Here is a 25,335-nt window from a genome sequence, read left to right as displayed (position 1 = left end):
AGTGCTGCATGACCACCGGTGCTCTGTGACAGCTGGGTCCATTTGAACTGACAGTCTGCTGCTGGAGCCCCATTGGCGGATCCGCTCATCAATCCCGGGAGCGGATCCGCCCAATGTCCCATGTCGCGGCGTGGGGAAAAGCCTTTGAAGTCTCGAAGGCGGTACCGAGCAAAATTATGCCATGTGGTGCTCCGGAGAGGCGCTCCGATTGGCCCGCTGGAACCCCCGGTTAACGCCCATTTCTGAAGGATACCCGCTCTGATTGGCTAATTCGGCCACCCCAGATTCACCGTTTGCGCGTTCACAGTTTTCCTATTCAGCGCCGCCGCTTGCGTCAGCAGCGTGAAGCTCTCTGGATGAAGGCGCAGCAATCCCTGGAAGCCTTTACGCAAACGGCGCGCCTCGCATGCGCAGCGACAAAGACTGCGAGCCCGAAACCTATGGGGAAGGAATAAAAAAAAAAAAAAAAAGAAATTCAGTATCGTCGCAATCTGTACCTAAAGACCATCATTTTGTGAGGAGCTCGCTGCCCCCGAGCCTCGGTGAAGACGCCGAAATTTGACAGCGGCGTGGCCGGATTTTGTGTCAGCGCACGGCCAGTGAATTCGTTGTACGAGACTGTGGCAACTGGCAGATTTTCCGTTGGACGGTCTGTAGGCTAGGGTATAGCGAGGGAGCCGCCATGGCAGTCGGATCATTGAGCCTCCACATCGGGATATGAAGAGGAGCTGCATGTGTCCCGATTCATCCAGAAAACGCCGCATTTGTCTGTGATCCCCGCCCGGATCCCTGTCTGAACTCTTTGTGAAATTGATTCCAGAAAAAGAAATCGCAAAATTGTTTTTTTTTTTTTTTTTTTTAAACGAAGGGGGCCACAGGGAGAGGCCAGATTCATGACTATTTTAGTCGGAGACGTGTCTTCAAAGGCCCGCTGAAAGAAAACCTGGAATATACGGAAGAAACGATGCTCTGATCGGCTCGTCTGCTGGGAAAGAAAGGGTAGTTTATTAGGTGATACGAAGCAGCGTGAAGGATCGTGGGGCTAAAGGGATCTCTTTCTCGCCTGTCCTCCCTGTGAATTACGCTCATATTCATTTACTGTCATCCTTTTTGGATGAGAAGGTTCGGCGAATCGACCTGCCCTGCCGTTTAAGCGAGTCACAGTCTCCCGAGTCGAGAGAATCTAAAAAGGGATCGGATCATGTCGGGTCGGCCCAGGACCACATCCTTCGCGGAGAGCTGCAAACCAGTGCCGCAGCCCTCCGCTTTCGGCAGCATGAAAGTCAGCAGTAAGTACACCCCCATGTAATTCTAGAGCACCTTTTTCTGCATGCACCAAGGCCCCGGCGTGGGGCTACATATGCTCGGTACATGTCTCCTCACTGTAGCCGGGGCTGGAAATGTGTCAAGCTAGCACCGCTGTTAGCTTCCCTGGTAGCCTAGCCCTGTCATGTATCTGTGTCACAGACGGTGCCGTGAGCGCACACCGCTGCGCTCTGACGCGCCGCCCCGGGGCCGGTCAGCCTGACCAGGGTTAGCAGGCCGCGCCGGGCAGGGCCGGGCCACGGCGAGGTAGTGCTGGCACCGGCCCAGGTCACACACAAAAACCCCCAAAGCCCTCTCCTTTTTTTTCCTGTGATTATTTCCCTCACTTGAATGTAGAATAGATCTCCAAGCGGCGTTACTACACAGCACCAATCATATGCGTAATGGAGTTAAAGCGATAGGGCCGGTCTATTACGCAACTGTCAAAGCAGGAAGGTGCGCCCGTTGGTTTGACTGACGCGATCCTGGAAAGGCTTGGTTTTGCTGCTCCTGTTTCTATGTCGAAATTAGACGTCGCGACGCCCGGAGGAAGTGTGACACACAGTATCCTGTTCTGTGAAGCCACAGTGGCACCGAGCCGGAGGCTGGTTATAGACTGGCTGCAGAGATGGAGCCATGCGACTGTCAGGGCCTACCAGCTGAGCCAGGGAGGCTGCCAATGTTGGACACATCTAGTTCTTCTATCTATCTCTGCTACCCTTCAGATTTCAATTTGATTAATGTGTGCCAGAGGTTCCACCTATAATATTCAATATCCCAATTATAGCTTGATCACATAAGGAGCTGCCTCTGCTGCCTAAATTGGTGCTTCACCTGTCTGGAACTCTGCATTACACTGACCCAAATTCTACTTCATTAGACCAGTGAAGGGCGTTTTGACATCTACAGCACCTCATCCTGTCTTGCCCACTTTTGGGTGTGTGTGAGGTTTAAAAAAAAACGTGTCTGTTAAGGAATGCCAACGGTGCTTCGGGGCTGTGATGCGATCATGATGAGTGGTGGTGGTGGTGGTGGTGGTGGTGGTGGGGTGAGGCCCGAGGCTGAGGCTCTCCTCTGGGCCTTGGCACTGGAAACCACTTAGCGGACGATGACACACAAGCAGGGAGATGCACTCCAGCCCCAAACCTAATACTCGCCTTGCCCCAGATACTACTATGAGGGTTTTGAAGCGTCCCTGATCAAAATGGAAAAGGCAGAGAAAGTGCTTCCCAGTGTGTAGAAATCTTAACGCTAGAACTTGAGGACCCCGTCTTTGGCCTGATTATTTTTCAGACATAAGCCACTGAATAAGCAGGAAATGCGAGGCTGACCTTGTGGATTTAACAGTACAAAAGTTTTTTCTTTTGCTGTGGGTTTTTCAGCCTGATTTTTTTTTTTTTCTTTTTACTCCAAGAGACTCATCTGGTTCGTAAGCACATCATTAAAAGGCTGAACCTGGAGTCGCCCAATTTAATGAGTGTTAAATAATTGGATTTTTACCAACAGGTGGCATTCAACCCCGTAGAGGAATGCAGAGCCGTTGATTGCTCAGATGTCCCTTGTGGTGAAGTATCAATGCGTGATGTAGTTTATGCAAAGGCGTTGGGGTGATGTAAAACAAGGCAAGTAGCTGGTGGCACTCAAGAAAACGGGCAACGCTTAAAGGATGAGTCTGCCAGCTGTGGATCGTGACTTCGTTTGGCAACGTTGTGCCATAGTGATGATGGATTGCGGTCAAAAACGTTGACAGCAGTGTGTTGTAGTCCAGTGTCAAGGTTGTCCTCACTTGATCTTAAAAGTTGAATGGTGCAGTTTTTGCCATTCTGAGTGAATTGACAGTGATTTCCAATCTTCTTCTACTTGGCAGTCAGATCGATAACATCACCGACCCCCGAGTTAAGTCTAAACACAGCATAAAATCACTAAATAATACGTTGATATCGCATAAATCATCTCAGGGTACAGTAAGTGTATAATATTATGATGCAGTAGGAAACCCAATGAGTTCAATTGGGCTTCTGATTTGAACACACTGGGAGGCTTAAGGATGCTTCTCAGCTCAAAGGCAACTAACCTGCAACTAGTGTTTTATGTTGGTCTGTTGATAATCATTTGGTGTCCTAAATTAGTGCAAAAAAAAAAATGGTGATGACAGATTCCTAAAGGACAAGATGGCGGATGTCTTCACTTTAGTTGTTTTGTCTGATCAGTAGAGCCAAAGTTATTACGTTCACTGTCACTGGAGACTCAGATCTTCCCATCTCAGATGAAGGAACCTGCAAATGTTGGGCCTTTTTGCTTGGATCAGTTATTTTTTTTTGGTTATTTGGATTGTTCAACTAATGTTTTAGCTCTACTGTAATGTAGAGCATTTTGTGAAAATCGTGTATTTCTCGGGTCACAAGCAGCTTCTGGAATTGTGTTTTTTTTTTTCTTCTGAATTTCAGATCACATTTGTCGCTCGGAGGTGTGTGATATGTCGTATCATGATTGTACTTTGGACTGAATTTATATGACACCGTGTCGCCTTGTCGCAATCTACCTCCACTTGTTTATGTCTTCCTTTCCAGTATGTCATCTACCACTACCCTGACCTACACACACACACGCACACACACACACACACACACACACACACACTTATGCTCATTTGTGTGCGAATAACTTGGCTGATGATCCTAAGCAGCTGTATGATCCTGGAGAGAACACTCCGACCCCTCCTACACAGGCAGACGGAAACACACACACACACACACACTACACATATAGAAACCTACATGTATTCACACACCCACATGAGCACTCTTAGGTTTTGTTTTTTGGGGGGGTGAGGCAGCTGGCCAAGAACAATGAGCGGCTTGTTTAGCATTTCAAAGCTGCAGCTCTCTCTGCCTCTTTCTGCCCCTCTCTCACATTTTGCAAGTGATGATGGGAACAAAATGAACTAATTATACTCTTTGATTCCGAATGAAACAGCGGGGCTCGCAGACAAGACGAGAACCGCCGGAATCGCTGAGGGTTTTTTTTTTTTTTTTTTTAAAGAGGGAAAGAGGAAAAGGAAGATGATCAATCTCGGCTCAAGTCTGTCGGGTGCAGTCGGCGTGGCGGCAGGACTGTGGAGCGGCGGCTCTGCAGGCTGCACACCGATCTCTACAATCTCTGCGCCCACATTGTGTCTGGTCAAAAGAAAAAAAGAAAAAAAACTCTCCCGTCTCGCTGCTGCTTGGCCAAGATTGCTGTGTATCAGTGGTGGCATTCCTGTGACTGGATATTCCAGTCATTATCTCATCAGCTGTACGACAGAGGCCGGACACTTTGCACTACACATGATGTACCTGCACACGTTGTGTGCACACAGGCCGGGCATGTGGGCGGCTGCGGCCCGGATGTTTGAGAAGCGAGGTTGCCCAGGCTGGCAGGATGCTGCTCAGCGACCAGCGGGTCAGGCTGTGGCTGTGCTCGGCAGCTTCCTGGTGTGAATGTCATCTGGGCGTTCGGATGCTGCTCGGTGAAACTAGCCTGAATAAAAAAAAAAGGTTACAAAAATATCTCTAAATACAATCCATATAAATGTCATCCTAATCTGCACAGCTCCAACCATTTACGTTCTTGCCACTTAATATTTCAAGACCTATCGACATGTTCAGCGTAATGACTCTGGCATGAATTCACATTAAGGTTCGTGTTAGGGATAGATCCATTATTGTGGTCGATATTTGGCGTTTTCACGATCATCTGTATTGGCATATTTATTCACTGATTATTGATAAATTAAATGTGCTACTTCAGGTCTGATTTAGTCACGTTCCTCAAGCAGAGGCTACGAAAACTGAGCAAGAAACACAAGCCGTTGCCACAAACCAGTAGCTGCTCTCGCAGTGGCTACGGCTATGCTAATGGCTAGTGGCTAACTTAAAAGGCAGCCGATCTGTGAAACAATAGTAAGATATGAACCTTAGTGTGCAGTAAAAGTTCTAGAAGCGTGAAAGATTATAAAAATAGAGAAGACAAATTGATCAATCTCAGTGGATCCCAACATAAATGGAGGAAAGCGTCCTAATTTAATCACTCCTGTTTCTAATTTACATCTTCAGTCATTGTCATCTTTATGAATGAAGAAGCCCAGTGATGAATGACGGGTTTCCTGCCATCACATGCTGGTAAAATATTCCAAATATCCACTATTGGAGTTTATACGACCAATATGAAGCCTAAAAAAAACAGCCCGTATCAGTCGATCCCTAGTACGTGTAATACTATGTTTATACCTGCTGTATATACGCGAGTGGATGTATGCATTTGTTTGCCAGATTTCCGAGAGCAATGAACACATGGACAGTTTGGCAGGTTCTTATTCGCTGACATTTATTTGTAGTGATGCCACATGAATGGTGTGAAAATCTTCCTTCACCCTGCAGTAAATACATGATTAATTTTACGACTACGACATGATTACCAGCGTAAATCTTTTACCCCTTTAGTGCCTCTAAAGCGGAGTCACGTTAGGGGACTTTAAACAACATCATGTCTCTGTTTAGTCTTCTGTGCCATATAAATGTGAAAAGTGGCCTCTTATCCAGGCAATACGGTACGTTATCACCATTTTCAGTGGGTTACTTGGGTATTTATCTAGAAGTGTGGGAACAGACATGCCGGAACGAGTGAGCAACAAAACACACACCAGCAAGATTTTTGAGCTTCGAGTGTGTAACCGCCTGGAGAAAAGTCGTAGTTGTGGCAGGAAAAAATCCTGAATGAAGGTGTGAATAGAATTTGTCAGGTCACACCAAGACTTGGCAGAAAGGCAGAAAACTGTGAGGCTCAGCACTTAAAAAGTTCCCACGCTGTGTGTGTGACACTGAAGTACACACACATTTGAGAATCTGAATCGCCAAAAAAGAAAAAAATAAATAAATCCCACTCCATCACACGGGTATTTATCCTTCCTCGGTAGTAAATCAGGGTGTTATCATTTCACAAACGTATGCTTTTTAAGGTAAACCTCATATTGTTTGTGTGTTAATCTGCAGTTTGTGTGCACCGTCATGCGTGAGATTATAATTTGATGGCAGAAATTTAGCACAACAGATGCATTTAAGACAGATGCTGGTGTCTTTTGGTGATGACCTTTTCTAGAAAAACATTGTGACAAACATGAAACGATGCACAGCCCTGCTCTTATCCTGCTTCGCCCCCACCGTGTGCACGCGTTCGCCAGATTCAGTTGTGACCTGAACTAGTCTGGTGACCTGAATTGAATATTGATGCCTCTGGCTAAAAGTTGCAACAGCTATCTCTCTTGTGCCACTTTAGATCTGAGCAACACAGCGTATGTACATGAAGCAACGCTCTGTGATTTGTTGCATGTTGTTGTTCTGCCGGCAGGATGATTGACAGTAACCACGGCAACGCTGCAAGCACGTGCCGCGAGGTGTTTTGTGCTTTCGCCGATTTCTCTGTAATTGCTGCGAATTTCATGTTTGTTTCGTTATAATCAAAAAGGACGTTTTTTTTTTCTCCGATGTTCCGGTGGGATGATTTTTAACATTTTAATTTTCTAATGGTTCCCTCCTGAGGATTATTTATTAGAATAAAAAAAGGTGTTTCTAGCTTCTAAAGAAGGTAATCCTTCATTTGCCGGTTATTCCCGTGACAGTTTCCTGCTATTATAAAACGAAGAGAAGTCTGTGTGAAGATTGACAGATAATAAAACGGATTTGAGGCTTTTCCAGATTAGTGTGTGAAAGGTCGTGCTTCGTACGGGCCAACAATCAGCCGGTGAAAATGCAAAAAAGAGTCATTTCAAATGCATTGGGATTGCTTGGTCATTCCCATTTTACACCAGCGTTGGATCTCGCTGTGAGCTGTGTCGGTCTGTGTGTGTGTGTGTGTGTGTGTGTGTGTGAGAATGCGCAGACTTTTCTCACGGTTTGAGGAAGTGAAGAGGCGTCATAGAAATGGCCCTGCTGGAATATGTAGGCAGAGTTATATTCCTTTCTCTCTCTTTCTCTCTCTCTCTCACACTCAGACGCTCTTGGAAAGTCTATTTCTGTCATTACAGAATCCTGCTTCAGTTTCTCTTTCTAGACTCAGTCCTGGAGAGAGAATGCTTCTTTTTTTTTTGGTTTCGCCCGTTTTCTCCCGACCTTTACCCTTCTCTTTGCTTGTTCGATTGCATCTTCGGGAACCCATCTCCTCCTCCGGTGACACAGCAGCGAATTAAATGGTGCAAGCATAGTGAAACGCATAAATTATTGTTTTCTGTCCTGGTTGAACCCTGGATGCGTTTCGCTTGAGTGAGCGTGTGCATGTGCAGGCATTAAAAATCAATAACCCTGCTGGAAAATGAGTCCAGCTGGTTGGCGAGTATGAAACAGTGGAGACCAGCGAACATCCGCGCTATCTGTTGCAATCTGAGTCAAAAAGTCGACTTCACGGCTTTAAAATAATTCAAGCTCTACAGCGTTAATCAACGTAAGTTTGTCGAAAACACTCATGCAGAAGTACTCGTGAACAAAGCCGCCAGTTTGCCAGGAGTGGGCATGGCGCGGCCACATCCACCCGTTATGGACAGGACGCCGTGGCCTGCCGGTGTCCTCCCATGTGGAGGTGTTCTGCTGAACGCTGCACGAGCGTTCTGCTAAATAACACCACGATCTGGAACAGGCCACGCAGCTCTAATCCATCCATCAACATGATTTTGTGCACATTATGAACTGCTGGCGAATGTATCAGCTGCGAAACTCACTTCAAATTAGAGGTAAAGCTATTTCCAGTGTTGTTTTATGCATTTAGGCTCCTCTGCTGATGTTTGTGTGAAACAGAGATATGCTAATAAAGCACCTAGGGAGGCTGATTTGGAGAGGATTCGGGTGTTGTTTGTTGCGTAGGTTGTGTGGAGGTTTTGGGGTTGATATCAGAGCCTTTTGAAGATTGGAGATACAGAGGCAAGCATGTATTTGTGGCATGTGACGCACTCTTCTGCCCGGTCATTATTTCAACCCTCCAGCTAGTATGGACTTTAGCCCTTGACGCTACTACAGGGAGGATAAGGGAGAAGCAGTGTGAGGCATTAGTTGAAGGAAAAAGTCCTGGATCACATGTCCGTCGGTGGCCAATTTGGAGCTTTGCTGTCCAAAACCAGCAAAAAAAAAATCTGTCATGTTTAAAATGTTCAGAAGCAAATTGTGAGTCTGCTCCTACGATCCACGTCGACAAACCACTAGAACATGATCTAAATGATGAATACGCCGGCCTTGTGTTTGAATATCTCTTGTTCTTTTTGAGGCACGGAAGTAACCAAGGCCGAACCTGGTCTGCTTTACTGGAATATCTTTTCACAATATATCACTTTGGTTTGAAAATGGACTTTTTTGCTATTGTCATTGTAAAGACTGCATGCTGAATAGAAAATACAATCGCAGACCATGAAAACGATTATCTGTTGTGGAAATACTTTAGATTACCGTATCTGTCATGTCCTCTCTCATGCTTGTGGAGCAGCCAACCAAAAAAAAAAAGAATGCTGCATGTTATCCATAGATTAATGTAATCAACTACAGTGCCAACATGAGTTGTGCATAAAGATAAAAAGTTAGTATTTGCCGCATATCAAATCTTTTTAGTTGTTTATAATATGTACTGTGAAATGGAAACACACTGATGACTTGTTTGCCACGATGTCAGTTTGGAGGCGAGTAAAGGCTGGATTTTGCTTTCCGTACGAACGTGACGCGTGGAATCAGTACGAGAAAGCGCGTGACTTTTATGCTCAGCTCAGCGTCTGTTTCCAAACTGCAGGGGGCAGTGTGGCGCAAACACATTCATACCACAGTGCTGAATTAGAGTAGAAGAAGTTTGGCATATAGACTGTATAAAAGATGGACGTAGCTACCGTGACGTCACCCGTTGGTTTCTGCACTGAGAAAATGAAGCCAGGGTTTTGCTACTTCCTGGTTGACATCTTGGATTTTTTGAGCCAGTGACGCAAAAATCGTCGGAGGGGGGCGGAGCCATAGGAGCAGTGATTGGTCAGACGGATTGAGAGGCAGGCCCTCTCTGCCCGCCCACATTTACCGCCTTCTGCTCGCTTCATCTGTATGGTTGCTGCTGACTGTCAATCAAGCCAGCCACGCCCCTTGCCCTGCAAAATTTTGACAATTTTTAAAAAAAATTCAGTCTTGATTTATTTTCAGATTGGCCATCTGATCTCTGGACTTGACCATGAAAACTAATAAAAAAAATCCTGAGCTGTAGGAATGCAGTATTTCATGATCTGTGATCACTTCTTTTCCAATTCAAGTCTATGGGAGCCAGGGCTTTTTGGAGCCAGCAGCTAGTGGATGTAGTGATACTGCAGGTTTTTGACACTTCCGGGTTGGCTTCATTTTTCAGGGCCGGTTGCTAGGTCCATCTTTTATACAGTCTATGATCGTGTACAACATGGTGACACGCTTGTAGTTTACACAAGGTTGCAGTAAATACACCGGATTTAGCACCAGGCAAAACTCCATCCGTTTTTAGCAGTTTGTTTTCTGTTCTGACATATTTATCAATACCTCATTTGGAGGAAAGTTTGAGTCAGTTTCCCTGTGCTTGATAAAAGTTGAGAGCCAGCTCAACTCTCTTTTTGGCATATTTTGGCTTCCCCTTGGTCTCCACTTCACCCTTTGATGCTCTTTTTTTGCCTTAACGTATCTGTTTTTTAATAATAATTAATTGATCAGGTTTGTATCGCGCTTTTCTAGACACTCAAAGACGCTTTAAACTGTCAATGATTCATTCACACTCATTCATTCTGGTGGTGGTAGCTACAGTTGCCCTGAGGCAGACTGACAGAGGCGTGGCTGCCATTCTGCCCCTCCGACCACCACCTCGAACAATCCATTCATACGCATTCACACCAGGCAAGGTGGGTGAAGTGTCTTGCCCATGACACAGGTTACAGGGCGGAATCGAACCTTCCCATCATTGACCGACCTGCTCTACCACCTGAGCCACAGCCGCCCCATTTTTCAGGTTTTTCAAGGTTTTCTTCACCCATTCTTCTTTACCCAGTGTGGCCACAATTTCACGCCACGATCACGGTGATCCCTGTGTGAAGACTCGTATAAATGTCTGTATTTTTGTACCCCTGCCACTTGGAGCTCCTGTTCATCCGCCATGTTTTCCGCACATCTCCGTCTGCATTGTTAGAAATTTTCGGAGACAGAAATTTTCCACTTGAAAGGACCGCGCTAGGGGGCGTGGCTGCTAAAATTACATAATTTGTCCACATGAGGCTGCGTGGACCTCACGGGCGTGTCAAGCATAAACCAGATTTTCATGTGCAATTAACATAAATGCTGAATTAGTTGGCAATCTCTATGGGTACCAAAAATAATTTCCTGAATTACTATTAATGTACCACTTTTGTATAAGCATGCTTCCTTATAAAGGTAACCCTGGTGATTGATTAAATTGAGAGCATATGGAGCAGCCAGTGGACCTGGATGCAGCCCTGCATGCTAGTTTTCTGTGACTGTACACTCGATTCATTGATGTAAAGCGCTGAATTTGTGCACATTCTGTTCTAAACATCTGCGTCTCTTTCTTCTTTGTGTCTCTCCGAAGGGGATAAAGATGGCAGCAAGGTAACAACAGTCGTGGCCACCCCGGGCCAAGGCCCCGACCGGCCACAGGAGGTGAGCTACACGGACACGAAGGTCATCGGGAACGGCTCTTTCGGCGTCGTCTACCAGGCCAAGCTGTGCGACTCCGGAGAGCTGGTGGCCATCAAGAAAGTGCTGCAAGACAAAAGGTTTAAGGTAAAAACGTATGCACGCTCACAACCGCAGCACATCTTTCTAGCTGACTCACTCACCTCTCCGTCTTGGCAACAAAACGAAGAAACAAAAGAACGGAGAAAGGCGGCGTGCGTGTAAAAAATGATGACAACGCACATAAACGTCTCTTTCCTGCTTAATGGATGTGACTGAGTAACTGTGAACGAGACGTGAGTGGAGTGATCTTTCACACGAACAGGGAGTTCAGAGAAGCTGCGAAGCAAGAGAAAACAAAAGGAGAAACTTCTGAGTGTTTTGCATTCAACACATTCCTACTTTAATGTGTGCGCTTTCTTGCAGGAAGTGTGTGTGTGTGTGTGTGTGTGGGGTAGCGGTGGGAGGGTCGTTTGTCACGCAAACAAACTCGAACCCATTAATACTCAGACATCTGTCAGGTTTAGTTCAGTTGCCACCTTGGAAATGTCATGTTTCTTTCCGAGTAAAGCTCTGCTGGAATCCCCTTCCCGAGCTTTGAATAGATTTGACTGATGGCTTGTTGTTCCTTCGCCGGGGGCAACATTGTCTCAGATCCCCTGGTTGACTGAGTTTACATGTGTTTACATGGACTTTAGTAACCCGGTCCTGAGGTTTGCACCGGTTCTGATCTTGCTTTGGATATAGTAGTTACACCGTCATACAGAAATCTGGTCTCCCTATACGTTGTAAATATCAGTATCCCGGTTACAGTTGATGTCGCAATTGACCTGACTTATATGTGTTGGGAAACCAGCGTCCTGTTTACTACAGACTTGAAAACAGTTTGATGCCTCCTCCCAACGTTTGTACTCAGCATATTTAAATCTTTCATTACCAGAACAAAACAAACATTCAAAAACCTGAGTATGATACATTTAACAGCATCTTAGTTTCTTTCACAGCAGCTGGAATGTTTGGGTTTCTTAAAACCTGATTAAGGACTTATTCAAGTTTCTGAAACAGATGATTTACTTTCAGAATCACAAAACTGTTTATTTCAACACCCTGATTATAACCGGGATGTCTGAGTGCTGTATACACTGTCACTGCTGCTCCATGTGAGAGAGCTGAACCTAAAGAACAGCTGTTTAGATTCTCATTAAGTTTTATGGGCTTTAACAATGAGGCTGGAGGTACACAGTGTGTTGATCATATGTTCAGGTTTAAGAAAAAAAATAGGATAAGGGCTCAACATCCATCCATCCGTCCGTCCATTCATCCATCCATCCATTATCTTCCGCTTATCCGGGGCGGGGCGCGGGTTCAGCAGGCAGAGCAAGTCGTTCCAGACTTCCCTCCCCCCAGCGACGCTTCCCAGCTCTTCCTGGGGGATCCCGAGGCGTTCCCAGGCCAGCCGAGAGATATAATCCCTCCGGCGGGTTCTGGGTCTGCCCCGGGGGCTTCTCCCAGGTGGGCGTGTTCGGTAGACCTCCAGAGGAAGCCTCTCTAGAGGCATCCGAATCAGATGTCCATATCACCTCAACTGGCTCCTTTCGATGCGAAGGAGCAGCGGCTCTACGCCATGCTCCATCTAGATGTCCGAGCTCCTCACCCTATGTCTAAGGTTGAGCCCAGCCACCCTGTGGAGGAAGCTCATTTCGGCCGCTTGTATCCGCGATCTCATTCTTTTGGTCATGACCCAAAGCTCGTAACCATAGGTGAGGGTTGGGACGTAGATGGACTGGTAAATTGAGAGCTTCGCCTTGCGGCTCAGCTCTCTCTTCACTATGACAGTCCGGTACAGCGCCCGCATTACTCCTGATGTCGCATTGAGCCTCCTGTCCAAATTTTGTCCAAATTCTGCCTGATATTTGGTCTGTTACATTTATTAAATAAACTGAACTTAACTCTTTATAGGGCATGCCTTAAAATACTTTGAAAATGAACATTTCAACCCCGGGGTGTTACTGAAGGATGTTTCAAGATATTTTTACTTTTGTGACTTTAATGTTGCAAATCAAGATTATTAATGTTCCCACATATGGTAACTTGCCCGTCTATGGTTAAAAAAAAAAAAGAAGAAATTTATAATAAATAAAAGAAAAAGCAGCAAACTGCAAAAAGCATTTATTGAGAAACATTTTAGTTTGAGGTAATGACACACAACCTGTAACATTTTTCTTGGAGTAGTGGCATTGGCACTAATCTCAAAAAATAAATCAAAATGGAGTTCAATTCAAACCAGTAATAAAGCGTTTATAAAGTGCCTGGAACATTTGATTCGTGACATTTACAGCAACATCATTATCACGTTGAAGAGGAACCTGTATAAGAATCTGCAGTCACAGATGTGTTGTAGATCAAGTGTGGCACATTGCAGTCTAATTGCATTTTCAGTTTTTGATATTGCCGCTAATATAAAAGCTAAATCAAAGGTCACATGGTTCTTCAACCTCAAGGAGGGCACAGGGTGGATATATTGAACGTCCAAGGAAGTTACCAAATATGGTCACGTATGTTAACAATATTAATGAGGGTGGCTTGTTGTCATCTAATTAAATGGAGACAAATTATTAGGAACACTTTTCAGTAGAACTCAAAACCTGCAGCCTTGAAAATGACCTGAAGTTTGAATCAGCGTCTCCCTAAACAAAACTGAAAATTATCACCTTCATAAGATTTATTGCAAATTTATGCACAACACCGCAGCAGTATGTACCTTCAATTACCAACCGAGTGGATGTTGGTGTTTTCTTTTAATTAAATTAAATAAATTTCTTTATTACAAGCGTACCGTGAGCTATACCCATCTAAACATAGCAATTACTAGGCGGTTCTGGATGGAACTTTCTAAGCAATCATGCAAAAGCTTTTGTGGTGATTGAAGGGAGTTTGTTTCCACTGTGTGATTACTGACAACTGTTTACACCTGAGTGTAACAGTGTGACTGTCAGGTTTGTAGAGGAAACTTCCAAGGATCTGCCTGCTATAGAGGGAGGGGGGAAAAAAAGAGAGAAGAAAGACTTTTGCAAATGTTATTCCCGGCGTGAATCCCTCCGTGCCTCTGTTACACATGCTTCTGCACAACAGCACAGCGAGGACGACGCAGTACAATGCGGTACTATAGTGTTTTCCCTCATGACTGCTGAAAAACCCGCACATGACTGTATTCTAAACAGGCTTTCAGTTCATTTAAACATCTTGCAGTTATAATGGAGGGAAAAGAATCCACCTTAAGTGAGCTCTTGGAGCAGAGCCGGATTTAGCATGCTGCTGAGACACTTGAAGTTTTTTAGAGATGCACAACGGAAGAAGATCAAACCACTGACCTTCTGGTTGTGTAACCTCTTGTGTTTACTCGATGCACAAAAAGCCTTCATTTCGCTGTGTGACGACCAACTGCTCACAAAAAGAAAAAAGAAAGCACAGATAGTTTGACGATGGCTACTAGTTTTTCCAATAAACTGTGGCCGTGAGCATGAACAAAGTGAAAGCAGCTCAATGCAGTTCAGTCATCAGCAATAGCGCTTTTCTGCTTTGACGTGATATGTTCAGTTCAGTCAGAACCACCTAATTTGTTCTTGAAAGGCTGATTCAAGGTTTGCAGTATTTAAAACAAACACATCATTTACATGTATTCATTCACATGCATAAGAACAGAAATGATAGCCATTCCTGAAGCGTGTAGATGAAGCTTTGCCTGCAGAGTTTGCATGTCATTTTCTTAGGATTGTCCTTTACCCTCTTGAAATGATCCCACACTTTGAATTTCCTGCCCGATACTGTACATGTAATTACTGTCTAATAACCTCAGGGACCGAGTGACTTCACTTGCTGTGGAGTTTTATTAGTTTCTGCAGCCAGCCAGTTAAAACTTGGTGAACTAAGGCCTTGTTCACCCGAATACCTCCATCCATCCATTATCTATACAACGCTTAAACCTCACTACAGTCTATCCCAGCTGACTTAGGGTGAAGGCAGGGGACACCCTGGACAGGTCACCAGTCCATCACAGGGCTACACTTAGAGACAGACAACCAAGCACACTCACATTCACACCTACGGACAATTTAGAATCACCAATTAACCTCAACATGTTTTTGGACCTTGTGGGAGGAAGCCAGAGAACCCGGAGAGAACCCATGCTGCACGAGGAGAACATGCCAACTCCACACAGAAAGATCCCAGGTGTTCTCACTGGGATGCGAACCGGCGACCTTCTAGCTGCGGGGCGACGGTGCTAACCACCGAGTCACCTTGCAGCCCACCCGAATACATATATATTTTTAATAAAAACAAAATTTTCATCAATGTTTGGGCCTCTCATCCACATACAAACAACATTTTATATCACTCAAACTGAGTCATTCAAAAACTGTAGCTTCTGGGTATCTGTGTTTAATGTGTGCATGCCCATTGTTGCTGTGTTTAATCAGCATGTGCCATTAGTGCCATTACATTTACAACAAGAAGAATGGCATACATATATTGTTTTTTTTTCAAGTTTTGGTTAGCACCAGTTATTACAAGTTTGTAACCTAACTTACTTTATGTCAACATTTCACCAAAAGCCTTAGCATCCACACTTTAAAATCCGCAGAATCAATGAAATGACAGAATTGTCTTCTCTGATATTTGGCGTATCGTTGATGATGACTGACCTAGCGTGCTTTCTGTAGCCTTTGTCGTCATTTTCATGTCCACTGAGGCATTTTGTAAAATGATGGATGTTTGGACAGAAACTTTCTTTTTAAACAAAGTTCAAGAATATCTGCTTAGAAGAATATCCATATTAGTGTATAGTGTACTGTTAGGAAGGGAATGGGAGCTACTGACGGGATGTTTCAGTGCTAGATCTTCATCAGGCAAATGGTTTGGTGCAAAGGTTCATTTACTAACGCGACCTGTGGTTTGTGTTCATTTATGTGTGTATACAGCAACACTGCGTCAATTCTGGAGGCTTAGATGCTAAACATATTTATGCACTGGGGAGGGTCGTGAGTAGATTTATTATTGATTTTTGCCTTGCTGTGTTTAACTTTATCTGCTAAATTTGCGTATTTTGTAGAACTTCTTCATAGACATTGCAGGTTCATCTACATATGCAACCTGTAAATCCAGGTTTTCTCAGAATGTGCCTCTGGCCCCGGGGCGGTTTAACACTCAGATCCTCGGAATGTACCGTTCTGTGTAAACAGTTTTTATGTAAACAGTGCTCGTATGATTCCTTCTTTCCGTATGTTCATAAAAATTGTGACGTTTTGTAAATCAGTATGGAAGGTTTGTTCATTTGCTGCAGAGTTACTATTTAAGACGACTTCTGTTTGCACTAAACCATTTGCCTGATGAAGGTTTAGCACCGAAACATCATGAATAAATGTATTTTTTGCAGGTTATGCAGAGTGCAGGAGTCTTTTTAAAAACGTTTGCTTGTCTCTCTGCACAATTGTCTCATGAAACAGAGACTTTTGTGTGAAAAAATGCAAATGCAATCATGAAGCTTTGCAAAACTACTATAAGCAGTAATAGCAATTGTTTAAAAAAAAGAAAGCCCATCTGGAGACTATTTTTACAAGGCGTTCTATAAGTGTTGCATTATGATCCATGTTACATACTTGACCCCATAAAAATAAACATCAATTAATTAAATCGGGACTCTCATGCCTGTCAGGAGGTTCCCCTGAACCCAGAACACTGCTCGCTCATTATTTTATCTTCTACTTTGACTGTTCAACACGAGAGGAGCAAAAAGGCGGCTTCGCTGTCATCCGCCACACTCCCAACCTGCAGCTCCGTTTGCAGCCAGAGTTCACTCAGATCTGTTTGCCTGTAGCGGTTTCACCCAACTGGTTCAGCGAAATACTTGAGCGGCTCAGTGCCCGGAGTTTAACCTCTCTGAGGTTCGACACAGTTTTCCAGCATGTGTTAGTCTATCCGAAACCAAACGAGATAAATGAAGTCACTTAATGGTGTGTGGGGGGGGGGGTGTCGGCCATCTGCCACCCAACTCACACTGCTCGTTCAGGACACACACACACTTCGACTCTGGCCGCGGTGAAGTCACATCCTCTTCTTCCTGTTCGTCTGTGGTTAGCCAGAAACGCTAGCAGGTTGCGTCTTTAAACAGCTCAGTGGTCAGCTGAACGTCACGCTGTTTTATTGTTCAGTTTCCTCCTCATAGCAGACTCTCATCTGTCTCTTTCTGCCTACAGTTTTTTTTTCTTTCTTTCTCACTCGCTCCCACTTGCTCAGCCTGTCCTCCTTGTGAACAGCTTGTTAGAGGGGGAAAAAAAAAACGAAGCAAATGAGCGCTAAGACTCTTCACATGACTGTCAAGCACGCGCCATCGAGTGTGCGTACCCCGTTGCACACAAATACAAAACCCCAAACACCTGCGTTCTATTTTCTTCTCATCCCTCCTCTTCAAAAAGCCTTTTTTCTCCACACTTCTGTTTTTTTTTTTTGTCTGATTTGGCACTCATCTTTGAAGTGAGCCTTCCTCGACTAAACCGCGTCAGTCCGACATGTGCGAACGCTTTATTTTCTGGGGCGATCATGTGAACGGGCTCTGCGTTAGGGTGGAGCTGACGAACGCATTGGTGGGCTTACAGTCTGCTTGTGGTGCATTATGGGATAGGTCCTTCCTCCCCTTTCCATCTGAGGGATCACATATCAGCCCTATTGGAAAATGGATGCTCGCATTAGCGCTCTTATACACAGTGCATACATGAGGATCATTATCTTGTTGAAAGGTCCACTTCCGGTTCAACTTTCAGACAGATGGCATCGCATTATCTTCAAGTACTCTCTCATGTGATGGAGAATTCATAGCTTGAATCAATCACTGCAAGCTGAGGCGGCGAAGGAACCCCGAATATTTCTACCGCCGTGCTTCACAGATAGTTTTTCTCTTGTAAAGGTTCATCGGCACATTATGCCAGAAGGCCTGCTCTTTACCTCCATGTTCGCTTGTAAACTCGACTTTTGCTCTAATGTTCTTTTTGGACGGCGAAGGCTTTTTTTTCCTGGCACGCCTCCCGCACAGGTTGAATTTGTGCAACCTCTGTGTGAACGTGGATGGAGCGCTTTGACGCCAACAGCTGCAGCAGTTACCTGCAGATCCTGTGATGAAACTCTGGGATTCTTGGAGTTTTTGTTTTTGCATCAAACTGTCTGTGCTGCTGGCTTGAATTTGCTGGAGCAGCCAGTCCCGGACAAGTCGTGGAGAAACTGCACCACTTGTAGATGATGTTATTCACAGTGGAGTGGTTTATTTCAAATAAACTGGACATGTTTTTTTTTTTATTCCCTAGCAAACTTGTAGTCATAAAGGCATTTTTTTCCCTGAATGCCTTAGAGAGCTCTTTAGATGCAGCAACAGCAAAGAGAACCCCAGACCCTGTATGTCAGAGGTTTATATAAGACAGGTTTCACCTTTTACTCCAAAGTGAAGCTCTAATTATTGGCAACACATCTGGAACTAATTTAGAATCCCTGTTTCTAGCTGTATGGATTTGAAGGGGTGATAAATGTAGGGATGTGTTCCAATATCCATCTGACAAACGACTGACCCAATACATAGCATGTCAGGAGGCAGTAGACTACAGTATGTAATCCAGAAGGCTTTTCTGGCCGTTCTGACCCACAATCCATCACGTAGCGGTGTCTCGGTTGAGTATTAACAAGCTGACGGCTCGTTTAGCACCACAGATTCCAGACAAAAGCTTAAAGTGTAGTGTTATGACCAAGTAAGTCCTGATTGTGTGCATTCTGCATGTAACAGTTTTGTAACAGCAGCTGTAGGAAGCAGGATGAAGTGTTGTTCAGAGATGTTGGGATGAACATTTTTCACAATTATATGGTGAAATGTTGCAGCAAAAGTCAAGGAACTGGTGGATTTGTTTGGATTTGCAACACAGGAATCTCTACAAATGTGTCTTGTATGTATCATAAAGGTAGTTTATTGTTTACAGTCCGTATCATCCAGAATCTTTAAACTTAACTGCACTCTTAATCGTTTTTGGAAACTGTATGTGTCTTCATTTGGCAGTTTACATCAGCAAGTGCTCAGGTGTAGCACTTCTAGCAGCCTGCAATCAAGGCATCTCTCTCTCTCTGTGTCTTTATTTCCACTCAGTCTGTCTCCTCCCGTCTCTGCCGGCTGGGCGGCTGACACACTGGAGGATGACAGGTCAGCAGGAATGACTGCAGTATAACTGGAGCTGGGCAGGGCTTTACTCAACAGCCTGTCTGCTCCTCCTCCATATGGTACCATCTCTCTCGCACATTACAACACACACACACACACACACACACACACACACACTCGCCCTCCAACACTCCAGCGCAAGAAGACGAGGGCGTTGCCTGCAGTGCATGACGGTTCGACGGCTGGTCTGTGACCCACGCGCAATGATGTCACTTTATGAAGTGGGGGTTGCGTGATCGTAGCTGTGTAGAAGGGTGAAAAAGCAGAGGGGAGGACTGTGGGAACCATTTGCATCTGGCTGTAAGTGAATTAGACTGGGAGGAGTAGGAGGGGGGGGGGGGGTTGTCTATACCAGACTGTTGAGCTGCAAGATGCTGCTGCTGCTGCTGAGACGACGAGGTCGAGCAGTGGGCAGCCAGCTCCTCTCTGTTCCGTTGAATGACAGGGTTTTAAATCCTCATCAAAAAAAAAAACAAGTGAAGGACAGCCGCGATTTTCACTCCACCAGCCAGCGTGGTCCTGACCCACATAACAGGGAATCTCATTAGTCACCCATTCAGATATTCAACGAGCATCGCAGACAGTTTTTTTTTTTTTTTTTACAGTTTTGTCAAACGCCTTCAGTCAGTCGGCCATGTAGCTACGTTATAGAGCCGGAGACGGTCATCCGAAGTTTATTTGGATTAAAATAGCAAAGATTCACTGGTTCCGACTTGTCAAATGTGAATACAGGCGTCCTCAAATGTATTCATACCCTTCCATTAAAGAAATTCACAATAGTCGCTCAAATAAGTAGAAACTGAAAAAAGTAATAATAAATAAAAATTTGCTAAATTATAATTTAGTGAAATATGACATTGCTTTTGAATTGTGGGTGAAAAGAATAATTTTAAAAAACAAAAGCAAAACTGTCCTGGACGAATGAGAGCACTTTGCTGATGAGCAGTGGGTCAAAATCCAAATAGCTGTCAACAGAAGTCTGATTGAGAGTTACAGAAAACACTTGATTGCAGTGATTGGCTCAAAGGGTTGTTCAACTAAATATTAGTTTAAGGGTCCCATCATACTTTTTTTTATTTATTTTATTTTATTATTATTTCTTTTGAATCACAATTCAAAAGCAATGTCATGATTTTCATTACATTTTTATTTATGATTACTTCAGTCAATTTCAACTTGTTTCAGTGACACCTGTTCTTTTCCTTCTTTAATGGGAGGATGTGAATACATTTGGGACGACTGTATTTTCTGGTCTTCTTTGGAATGGAATAACTTGACTGAATATCAAACTGTGTTGGACATTTTTTAAACATTTCATGACATGTTACAGACAAACATTGTTTCAGGCCTGCAAATAACAATTAATCCCGTTATCAGTTAAACAGATTATTTTTTCTATTAAGTGTTTCATGTGGTCATGACAAATAATACCCATCACAGTATCCTACAGCTCACAGGGAAATCTTCAAATGTCGGTCCAACACCTAGAAAGAAGACAAAGAAGGCAGCAAATCCACACAATTTTCAGGTTAATTCAGGAGTTATTTTCTCTTGACTCTACCTAAACAATTCATCAAAGTAACAGTCTGTCAGCAATCATTTCTAGTTGCTGCCCTACATAACTAGTCATATAATGAAGATATTGATTCTAAACCTCTTTGTTCTACATGAGCGGAGGGCTGAACGGCAGCTTTTTGCTTCTTGAGTCACATCCTGAACGAGCTTTTTTTGTCACATACCAGAAACGATCATGTACACTCCGGTTCGTCATTCAGCCTGTGTTGCATTTAGTCATTTAAAAGCAGCATGAAAGAGGTTTCCTTTTCACACCGAGTATCGTCATTACTCCTCGAAAATATCACATAAATTACTTTTTTTTCCCCACAAATGATCAGCTACACTTTAGAACCGTTTGATGATTCAGCCAGCGTCAGAATTACTTGTGTGTTTTTCGTCAGTTGGGGCCATTTGTGGTCCCACGTGAGCCCGTTTTGACGTGTTGCAAAGTTGACCCGGGTGCGATTCTGCTCCGCTAAACCCGAAGTCTGTCTCTACACATGGCCACACCAGTTAATTGCACATCTAGGAAGTGTCTCCGCAACCTTTTTACCCCGCCAAGAAATCAGCATTTTTTTTTTCTATTTGTCTAATTATTTTGTCAGCTAATTAGCTCAGTTTTCAGTCTGTTTACAAGTGAATTAGTCAGCAAGCAAATGAATGACTTTGTCGGTGGAAATACACACCTGAATTTTCTCAATAGAACTCCCACATTGCAACTCAAACACGAGAAGCTGCAATATGTTTCTGATCCAGACTGTTAACATGCATGTCACCGCACTCGGTTTGGACTGCACACGACTTGTAAAACAAAAGTCAGATCATAATGACTCGACTGCCACAGAGTGTTTTTTTTACTTCTTCTCTGCCTTATGTTCCCTCTCTGTTTCCGAAAACCACCCGTTTGTTCTTCTACACTGGGGTCCACGCTCTCCGAATGTTACACAAGCACTTTAGATCACAAAGCGCTGCGATAAAGATGAGGAGGAGGAGGAAGGGAAGATGGGAGACAATATGAACTATAATGGAGCTGTTAAAGCTTTATGCAATGCTTGAATTCCTACCCACCCTTGAGAAAGTCCATATGCACAACACATTTTCTACACGGACGCACTGCGTATGAATATAGATGGAGTGCTCCAGCAGGGTTCAGTGCCTACATTTGGTTCGAGTGGCCCTGGAAAGGCCTGTAGCTCTACGCTCTAGAGGACGCAAGATAATCTTTACTTTGTTCTCAGAGCTGGTTTAGCTGTCTGCTAACTGTTTTCTGCTTCCCACAGGTCATTTTCCTTTCGGTGCTTTTAATGTGGCGGGAAACAGGCCACACAATACTTGATTGTGTCATCTTCCAGCCTGTAGGATCGTTACTTCATTCATTAAGGAATGAATGAGCGTTTCTTTCTGTTTATTAGCATTCCTTTGCTGCTGGCGCATCCGTTTTTGCTCAAGTCTTGACAAGCTGGCACATCGACTTGTGACAGTGATGTCGTCGTCAATGAGATGATTGTCGAAGCCGATGACTAAGGATGTGTTTGCTGTCACAAGACTCAATAATTTAGTGGGTTTTTTTTTGCGAGGCCCATGTTGCGGCTATGACCCAGTAAGACTCAAAATAAAGCGTCTGTCCAATGGAAGACAATTTAAATATCCACAAACTCCATTTAAGAAACACGTCTGAAGCCTCCATGTAATGTGTCTTTTGTGTTTTGTCTCCTACAGAACCGCGAGCTGCAGATCATGAGGAAGTTGGACCACTGCAACATCGTCCGCCTGCGTTACTTCTTCTACTCCAGCGGAGACAAGGTCAGTCGGCTGCTTCGTACTCTTCACCCGCTGGCTTGTTTGAAAAAGAAACTTTGATCGATGAGGCCGAGACAGAACAAGGAAAAGGTTATAAGTCCTGATTTAAACGCGAATATAAAATGTGACTTTGGAGTGTCTTTTATCAATGCAGCTATAAACAGACAACAGATTCATGACGCCTGGTGCTGTATGCAGTAACTTAGCCACAGGTCTTAACTGGACTGATGCAGATCCAGTGTTTTGGGAAAGTCTGTAATACCCCTTTTCCACTGAGCTGGTTCCAGTGCTAGTTTGGAGCCTGACTTAGCACCAGTTCTTTGTGCTTCCACCACCTAAGCAGTGGCTCTAGGTTCTCAAGTCTGGTGCTTCGCAAACACCAACTCAAGAACGGAGTACGTCAGGGGCTGGGGGCGGGGTTATCGTGACCAACGAAACCGGTGGAAACACAGAATGGGACACACAAGCAGTGATTTGTGTTGTTGTTCGCCAGGACGTCTCTGGTCTGATCGCAGATGTATTGAAGTTTTACACAAATTGTTGTGCGCTGAAATCCGGTATAACTGTGTCACACCAGCAGCACCATAGTGGTGGAAAACAGTACTTTTTTAACTTCAGTGTGCTGCGGTATTTACGCTTAGAAATGTGGTCTTTTCATTAAAAAAAATGGAGCATAAGGAGTCGAGTTAGAGCCACGCCATACGTCGCTGCATACGTAGCTGTTTACCGAACAACGCTCGCATCGTTTTTTACCGGTGCAACCAACTTTCAGGGAACATTGGTAAATTATAGTATACCACAAAGGAAATGTTCAGCAGCTCATATGTTTTGCCTGTGACAAGGTGGGAAGTGTGACCAAATGAGAAAGTTGATTACACTGGTAAAAAAAAAAAAAAAAAGTTAGTTTGGAGTCCTGTGTGGACTTCCGTATGGCATGAGTGTTGTTCGATAAACGGCTACCAATGGCGTGGCTCTAATTCGGCTCCTTGCCAAAGGAAAAGCAAACAGGTTCTCAGGAGGTGCCAGATTTGAACCAATTAAGCACTGGCTCTAGCACCAGCAGCACCTGGTTCTTCTTGGTAGAAAAGGACTATAAAAGAAGTCATGTTAGCAACACGTAGCCACAAGGACATGCCGACTGTGGTGATGAGGTAACTGTAGTGAAGTGTCTACAAACGTTTCAGTGGCGCATCTATCCATTTGTTATGTATCATGTTCACAAAAAAAAAAAAGGAAATGAAGGCCTGGTTCATGCAACGTTACCACAGCGTCCTTCTACACCAGGGGTGTCGAACTCCAGTCCTCGAGGGCCGCAATCCTGCATGTTTCAGATGTTTCCCTCTTCCAACACACCTGATTCAAATGATCAGGATCGTTATCAGGCTTCTGCAGAGCTTGATGATGAGCTGATCATTTGAATAAACATCTGAAACATGCAGGATTGCGGCCCTCGAGGACCGCAGTTCGACACCCCTGTTCTACACCTTTCGCTCACCACTGCACCGTCGGTCTGGACAGTGAAGGTCACCAAGTTAGAATCAAGACACTTAGTCTAAAACTAGACGTCTCCAGACTAAAGCCTAATTATTAAATGAATAATAAGAACAAATACTTGAATTCGACTGGCAAGTTTCTGATCGTGGGGCAGCAAATATGTCCAAGAGGAGGAGACACAATACATCAAGAAATGCTTCTTTTATCATTTAAAATGTCAATTCATGGATTCCACTTTAATATTGTTGGATAATCGGGCCACACCTGTGAAGAAAATCAGAATTAAATCAGATTTTAACCTGTTGAGCCTCACTACAGTGTTACATCTCAAGTACGTCTCCTCCTGCTGGCATTATTTTTGATTTAACTGATTGTTTTCTGTAAACTTGGCGTATTTCTCTCCTTGCTCTGATTGTGACGACTTGAAAAACGATTCTTTTAAGAACAATTTTTCATCTTCAAGAGCACTTTAAGGTCCACTGGACTCTGTGTTTTTAAACGGCTTCAATCAGAGCAGTGAAATAACTTTGCAGTCAATCTCTTGTTGTCCCTGGGAATTAGTTTTTCCTCTTTGAGTTTTTCTTTTTTGGTATTTTCCGTATTGCCTCTCGCGCCGTCTCTGCCTGTCAGAAGCGTCGTCTCTGGTCGTACGTCTGCCTCCAGGCCCTGTTATTCCTAATAAATATAATGGTACACGGAGGCGGCCGTGACAGGGAAGTCCCCTCTCTGCCCCGCTGTCCGTCTCAGTCGACCGTCGGAGGTCCCCTGGAGACTACAAGGCTGGAATATGTCATTCAGCGAGCTGACAAACAGGCAGAGGCCTGCGTGTCAAATATAGACACACATGGACTTGGCACACATGCTGTCGGGACTATACCCATGACGCTGCAGTTTGGAATGCTCCCCTGTTGCGCACCTACCGAGGCCAAGAGAGCCGTTGAGGATTATATGGGAGGGCCGACCGGGAGGGTGGGAGGGAGGGGAGGACTGGAAAGATGGTCAAGGGGCATCTATTTGCCCGACTAGAGGGTGTCGGCTAATTATAGATTTACTCGAGCCCTCCCCTTCCTGTTGGAAGCTCCGCCCCCTTATTCCCCACCCCTCGCCTGGTGCCATGTGCCCGTTGACCTCTGGGAGTCACGGCTAATTCTTGGTATACTGACACACTGGCAGGTGCAAAGAAAAAAAAAAAGAAAGAAAAAGACGCTTCCTAACTTGACTTTGCGCTGC

The 25,335-nt window shown here is 44.4% G+C and overlaps 1 protein-coding gene across 6 annotated transcripts in view; it reads left to right on the top strand.

Moving 5' to 3' along the window:
- The first annotated feature begins 463 nt into the window (after window positions 1–463).
- gsk3ba (glycogen synthase kinase 3 beta, genome duplicate a) overlaps window positions 464–25,335 on the top strand; it is a 42,866-nt gene continuing 17,994 nt past the window's right edge. For 3 of the 6 annotated variants that reach the window (XM_008298753.1, XM_008298749.1, XM_008298751.1), the window contains exons 1-3: window positions 464–1,289; window positions 10,918–11,111; window positions 22,531–22,614. In XM_008298753.1, the coding sequence (XP_008296975.1) occupies window positions 1,202–1,289; window positions 10,918–11,111; window positions 22,531–22,614 (366 nt within the window). In that variant the 5' untranslated portion in view covers window positions 464–1,201. The remainder of the gene's footprint in view (window positions 1,290–10,917; window positions 11,112–22,530; window positions 22,615–25,335) is intronic. The other 3 variants (XM_008298754.1, XM_008298750.1, XM_008298752.1) reach the window with 1 other exon arrangement.

This window comes from Stegastes partitus, unplaced genomic scaffold (genome assembly GCF_000690725.1).
Source record: "Stegastes partitus isolate 25-593 unplaced genomic scaffold, Stegastes_partitus-1.0.2 Scaffold1347, whole genome shotgun sequence".
NCBI lineage: Eukaryota > Metazoa > Chordata > Actinopteri > Pomacentridae > Stegastes > Stegastes partitus.
This window is presented reverse-complemented; position numbering and strand designations above follow the sequence as displayed.